Genomic DNA, 6,372 nt, shown 5'->3' with positions numbered 1-6,372 from the left:
CTGTCTTTACATTTATTTTGAAAGATGAAGCTCGCGATTATGGTAAGGGGCATTACATTTCCGACGAGTGCTTGCGGTGTTCGGCCAATCACAATGCACTGGGTCAGCTGGCTAATCAGAGCAGACTGCGCTTGTCGGAAGGAGGGACTTTGTAGAAAACGAAGCGTTTGAGAGAGGCGGGGCATAGAGGACCTACAATAATGTACAGTATTTGAAAAATAATGTGTTTTTTGAACATTAAAGCGTGTCAACATATTCTGTTACACCAAATACACAAAATAATGATCTTTAAAAAAGCATCATATGACCCCTTTAAAAGTGACACTAAAGACTTTTACAAAGATTTTAACGTTTCTTGAGAACCAAAATCAGCATAACGAGAATGATTTCTGAAGCATCATGACTGGAATTATGGATGCTGAAAATTCAGTTTTACCATTACAGGAATAAATTACATTTTAAAATATATCTAAATAGAAAACTGTTATTTTAAATTGTAATATTATTTTAAAATATTACTGTATTACCGTATCTTTGATCAAATAAATGCGGCTTTAGTGAGCATAAGAAACTTACTTCAGGAATATTAAAAATCTTATTGACCCCAAACTTTTGAACAATAGTGTTTATATATTCAGTATATTCATCTTAATTGCATCATATTTAAAATCATACTGGGTTTGTGTTTATGTACCAGGCAAAGAACAGTTTAGCTCATGCAGTACAGTCATCCAGGCATGATTGTGAGCTTTTGAGAGAGCAGTTTGAGGAGGAGCAGGAGGCCAAATCTGAGTTGCAGCGTGCTCTGTCTAAAGCCAACGCCGAGATCGCACAGTGGAGGACAAAGTATGAGACTGATGCCATTCAGAGGACTGATGAACTAGAGGATGCCAAGTAAGAGATCACTCTGCTGTCAGTCGGTGTAACATTGTGTCTTGTTTACTGAACAAACAGAATTGCTGCTTTATTTTATAAAACTGATTTATCTTCCTTCAGGAAGAAGCTAGTTGCACGGCTCCAAAGTTCTGAGGAGGCAGTGGAAGCCTCCAATGCCAAATGTGCCTCGCTGGAGAAGACCAAGCATCGTCTGCAGACTGAGATTGAGGACTTGATGGTTGATTTGGAGCGTTCTAATGCTGTGGCTGTTGCACTGGACAAAAAGCAACGCAATTTTGATAAGGTCAGGATGAAAGTATTTAAATATTTGATTTAACCAGCCATTGTTCATATTTATTTTCGACTAACACATATTCTTATTACTATGTCCAGGTCCTGTGTGAATGGAGGCAGAAGTTTGAGGAGACACAGGCCGAGCTGGAAAGCTCTCAGAAAGAGTCCCGTAGTCTCAGCACAGAGCTCTTCAAGCTCAAAAACTCCTATGAAGAAGCCCTAGACCAGCTGGAGACAATCAAAAGGGAGAACAAGAACCTGCAGGGTACAAAGACTGTACATAGACTTCAGGAAATGTATGCTATCTGTGAAATAGCATACATTTATAATAAGGAAGGGAGATTCGATTTTGATCCAGAATGATTTTCAAAATGAGCCCAACCAATATGTTTGTTTTGCAGAAGAAATTACTGACTTGACTGATCAAATTAGTCATGGCAACAAGACCATCCATGAGCTTGAACAGATGAAGAAGGTGCTGGACCATGAGAAGAGCGGCATCCAAGCAGCACTGGAGGAGGCTGAGGTGATGAATATTACCTGAGATACCAGACAATGCTCACCTGCGGACATTAATAATTATATACTTTGGTAAGAAACTAATGTGCCTGTAACTCTGTCTGATTTAGGGCACACTGGAGCATGAGGAAAGTAAGACCATACGCATCCAGCTGGAGCTCAGCCAGACCAGAACTGAAGTTGAAAAGAAACTTGCAGAGAAAGATGAAGAGATTGACAATCTCCGGTAAGGGAGAAAGACAAGAAAGCATACTATTAAAATTCCAGCATATAATTAAGTCACATTAAACTATTTATCAATGCAGTCGAAACCATCAGCGGACTCTGGACACCATGCAGACCACACTGGATGCAGAGATCAGCGCACGTAATGAGGCAGTCAGGGTTAAGAAAAAGATGGAGGGAGATATGAATGAGATGGAGATCCATCTGAACCATGCAAACAGACAAGCTGTGGAGTCTCAGAAAATGGTGCGCAACCTACAGCTTCAAATCAAGGTGAGACAGAAGAACTGGTTGAATCAATATGCAGGTTAAAAAGATAATCAACTATATGGAAGAACTGAATAATCTTAAAATCTCGAACTGGGAATAATCTTTAGGGATGCATAATATAGTGATTAAAGAATGTTTTTTTTTAATTATCATTATCCGTTGATACTGAATATTTAATTGTCCATGCTCATTTCCTCTAATTTTACATTTAGATTATTTTTGCTGTCATCTAATATTCATTTAAAGTTCATCAATACCATGAATAATTTAATAACACTTAAAATGTAATCTTTAGCCGATCTCAAAATGACTGTCCATTTTCATAATGTACATAATAATGTTGTGATGCCTAAGTTCACTTGTAGCATTTAAAATAACTGATTTTATTTTTTAATTATTTAGACAAAATCATATTTTTTTAACATTAGACTTAACATGAAAATAATTACTAGCTTATCTGTATCTACCAGTATTTTAATATCAATTCATACCTATTGATTTGTATTACTCACAATGAAATCGTTGAAATTTAGCATGTTAGTGCTCTTTTATCAAGCGCAACTGGTTTGTCTTCTCAGGACCTGCAGTTAGAGTTCGATGAGTCTATACATCAGTGTGAGGACCTGAAGGAGCAGGTGACGGTCACAGAAAGAAGAAACACCCTGCTAACTGCAGAGGTGGAGGAGCTGCGTGGAGTGGTGGAGCAAACAGACCGTATGCGTAAAGTCGCTGAGCACGAGCTTCTGGAGTCCACTGAGAGAGTGAACCTGCTGCACGCTCAGGTAAGACTCAATCATTTCAATTCACGTTTATTTGTATAGCGTTTTTCACGATACAAAACGTTGCAAAGCAGCTTTACAGAAAATTAAAGTTTCTTATATTTAGTAGTAGCTAATCAGTGGTGACTATATCATTAATCATTAATGATCACAATCTCACAGTCTGTCAATCCATTGATCTCTACAGAACACGGCAGTGTTGAGCCACAAGAAGAAGTTAGAGAGTGATCTGTCCTCACTGTCTGGCGAGGTGGATGATGTTCTGCAGGAGTGTCGTAATGCTGAAGAGAAGGCGAAGAAGGCCATAACTGATGTGAGTTCCTATACTGGTCCTGGAACAACGATAGTGTGCATTAGTGCCTGCCCACTTTTTCAGCTGCGTTGGTTCCAGAAGTATTTTTGCTGTTTGATATTATAGCATTTAACCGAATTTATCCCTCATTAGGCAGCCATGATGGCAGAGGAACTAAAGAAGGAGCAGGACACCAGCAGCCACCTGGAGAGGATGAAGAGGAACATGGAGCAGACCATCAAAGACCTGCAGATACGTCTGGATGAGGCTGAGCAGACTGCGCTGAAGGGGGGAAAGAAACAGATTCAGAAACTGGAAATTCGGGTAAGCAGAAAAATGTCTATTTTAGCTTTGGTCGAGACATGTATATAACATTCTTTATGGATTAACCTGCATCTGTGGGAACATTTCAATCTTCAGGTGCGAGAGCTAGAGGGAGAGCTGGAGTGCGAGCAGCAGAAGAGCGGAGAATTTGAAAAAGGAATAAGAAAATATGAGAGGAGGATTAAAGAGCTCACTTACCAGGTATTACTCACAGGACACACGTGAAACAATAGGAAAAACTGTCATCTTCAGTGCGTTTAAAAGACTGTTCTGTCTGTAGACAGAGGAGGACAGGAAAACTCTCCTGAGGATGCAAGACCTGATTGACAAACTACAGGCAAAATTAAAGAGTTTTAAGAGACAAGCCGAGGATGCAGTACGTACCTCCTGTTCATTTACGTTGTCAGCTTCATTCTTTTTGTATATAATTGGGCCAAAATGGTGTTTGAAAAAATATATCATGTGACCTATTAAACAATATGGCGTTGTCCATTCTAAGGCACACAGATTTCAGAGCTCTGTGTTTTACTTTCGTATGGCAGGAGGAGCAGGCCAACTGCAATATGTCTCGGTTCAAGAAGATCCAGCATGAGCTGGATGAAGCCGAGGAGAGGGCAGATATAGCCGAATCTCAGGTCAACAAGCTACGTGTGCGCACCCGAGAGACTCACGTCGTCAAGGTAACACACACTCAACTGATCTCAGATACTTAAATAGATCGATCACCCAAAAATTAGATTTCTGTCATCATTTACTCACCCTCTTTCTTCTGTGGAACACAAAAGATGATATTTTGTTTTTCATTCATACAATGAATTTCAAAGGGGTCCAAAACAACACTGGAACCCATTGACCCATTTTCATTGTATTGAGGAAAGAGAGAGAGAGAGCGAGAGAGAAAGAGAACACTAAGACATTTCAAAATATGCTCTTTTCTATTCCACAGAAAAAGTCATACAGGTTTGGAACAAGGAAAATAAAAATGACAGTTTTCATTCTTGGGTGAACTCACCCTTTAAGTGTGAATAAACTGAAATAAAAAATAAAATGAGTCATAACAAACATACTTTTTTGTTCACAGATCGTGGAGTGAAGACTGACTTAAGCCAGATGACTTTTAAGAGTCATGTATCGTGTGACAAGTACCTTTCCTTTCTTTTTGGTCTTTGTATAATGCTGCAAGGCACAAAGGTTTTGGAAATGTTTAATGCTTACTGAAGGTCAACGCAAACTGATTTTTCTTGTTGTGATTGAAGCCTTCAAAGATAAAATGCTGATTTTCAAATGTCAAACTGTAGTCTTGAAAAGTTTTTTTAAGTGTTTGTTCATATGTCCTTCTTGGAAAGGTCTCAGACTGCAGAGCTCATAATTTGCAATGTTTTGGAAAATCACAGTGTCATTAGAGTACAGCTGAAGAGCAGCATGAGGAAACAGCTGCGTGCCTCTCGTACCTTTCTGTAACAGCTGATCTGAAACTGGACTGAGTTTAAGGACCCACAGGGTATTTGAAAAGCTATTTGGACATGATAAATAAACAGTGCCTAAATGGAAATGTTTGCTTGATCATGTCAAGTTGCACAGAAATTCATTTGGAATAAAAATGCTAAAAATGTGTTCTTGTTTTTCTGGTCCAGCACAACCTGTCACCAAATAATGTACCAAACCCGCACTTCTAGTTTTAACAAAGTGGAGTAACTGATCACTTTTATGTTCCTTCCAGGGATGAAAACTCAAAAAGTAGAGTCACAGTTAGTCTCTTAGAATTTTACATTTTTGATTATGATGATTTCAAATTAAGTAAATGTAAATGATTTCAAATGTAATATTATCTGGCTGGTACGAAAAAAAGTTAATCTTACTAAGGTTTAACTGGTCTCTCCTTTACCAGTTTACACACTGTTGTAATCAGCCTTAAATAGATCGATCACCCAAAAATTAGATTTCTGTCATCATTTACTCACCCTCTTTCTTCTGTGGAACACAAAAGATGATATTTTGTTTTTCATTCATACAATGAATTTCAAAGGGGTCCAAAACAACACTGGAACCCATTGACCCATTTTCATTGTATTGAGGAAAGAGAGAGAGAGAGCGAGAGAGAAAGAGAACACTAAGACATTTCAAAATATGCTCTTTTCTATTCCACAGAAAAAGTCATACAGGTTTGGAACAAGGAAAATAAAAATGACAGTTTTCATTCTTGGGTGAACTCACCCTTTAAGTGTGAATAAACTGAAATAAAAAATAAAATGAGTCATAACAAACATACTTTTTTGTTCACAGATCGTGGAGTGAAGACTGACTTAAGCCAGATGACTTTTAAGAGTCATGTATCGTGTGACAAGTACCTTTCCTTTCTTTTTGGTCTTTGTATAATGCTGCAAGGCACAAAGGTTTTGGAAATGTTTAATGCTTACTGAAGGTCAACGCAAACTGATTTTTCTTGTTGTGATTGAAGCCTTCAAAGATAAAATGCTGATTTTCAAATGTCAAACTGTAGTCTTGAAAAGTTTTTTTAAGTGTTTGTTCATATGTCCTTCTTGGAAAGGTCTCAGACTGCAGAGCTCATAATTTGCAATGTTTTGGAAAATCACAGTGTCATTAGAGTACAGCTGAAGAGCAGCATGAGGAAACAGCTGCGTGCCTCTCGTACCTTTCTGTAACAGCTGATCTGAAACTGGACTGAGTTTAAGGACCCACAGGGTATTTGAAAAGCTATTTGGACATGATAAATAAACAGTGCCTAAATGGAAATGTTTGCTTGATCATGTCAAGTTGCACAGAAATTCATTT

General features: G+C 38.2%; 1 protein-coding gene across 1 annotated transcript in view; it reads left to right on the top strand.

Annotated features, from left to right (window-relative positions):
- The window catches only part of LOC107672010 (myosin-7-like), a 19,781-nt gene extending 14,630 nt beyond the window's left edge, over positions 1-5,151 (top strand). Inside the window, exons 31-43 of the mRNA XM_016465051.1 lie at positions 698-894; positions 997-1,180; positions 1,270-1,435; positions 1,572-1,696; positions 1,800-1,915; positions 1,995-2,187; positions 2,763-2,966; positions 3,151-3,276; positions 3,409-3,579; positions 3,676-3,780; positions 3,860-3,955; positions 4,122-4,259; positions 4,661-5,151. Coding sequence (XP_016320537.1) covers positions 698-894; positions 997-1,180; positions 1,270-1,435; positions 1,572-1,696; positions 1,800-1,915; positions 1,995-2,187; positions 2,763-2,966; positions 3,151-3,276; positions 3,409-3,579; positions 3,676-3,780; positions 3,860-3,955; positions 4,122-4,259; positions 4,661-4,672 — 1,833 coding nt within the window. The 3' untranslated portion in view covers positions 4,673-5,151. The remainder of the gene's footprint in view (positions 1-697; positions 895-996; positions 1,181-1,269; positions 1,436-1,571; positions 1,697-1,799; positions 1,916-1,994; positions 2,188-2,762; positions 2,967-3,150; positions 3,277-3,408; positions 3,580-3,675; positions 3,781-3,859; positions 3,956-4,121; positions 4,260-4,660) is intronic.
- Positions 5,152-6,372: the final 1,221 nt, after the last annotated feature.

The sequence above is a fragment of the Sinocyclocheilus anshuiensis genome, unplaced genomic scaffold (genome assembly GCF_001515605.1).
Source record: "Sinocyclocheilus anshuiensis isolate Anshui unplaced genomic scaffold, SAMN03320099.WGS_v1.1 scaffold1053, whole genome shotgun sequence".
NCBI lineage: Eukaryota > Metazoa > Chordata > Actinopteri > Cypriniformes > Cyprinidae > Sinocyclocheilus > Sinocyclocheilus anshuiensis.
The sequence above is the reverse complement of the archived record's forward strand: the minus strand, read 5'-3'. Positions and strand labels throughout refer to the sequence as shown.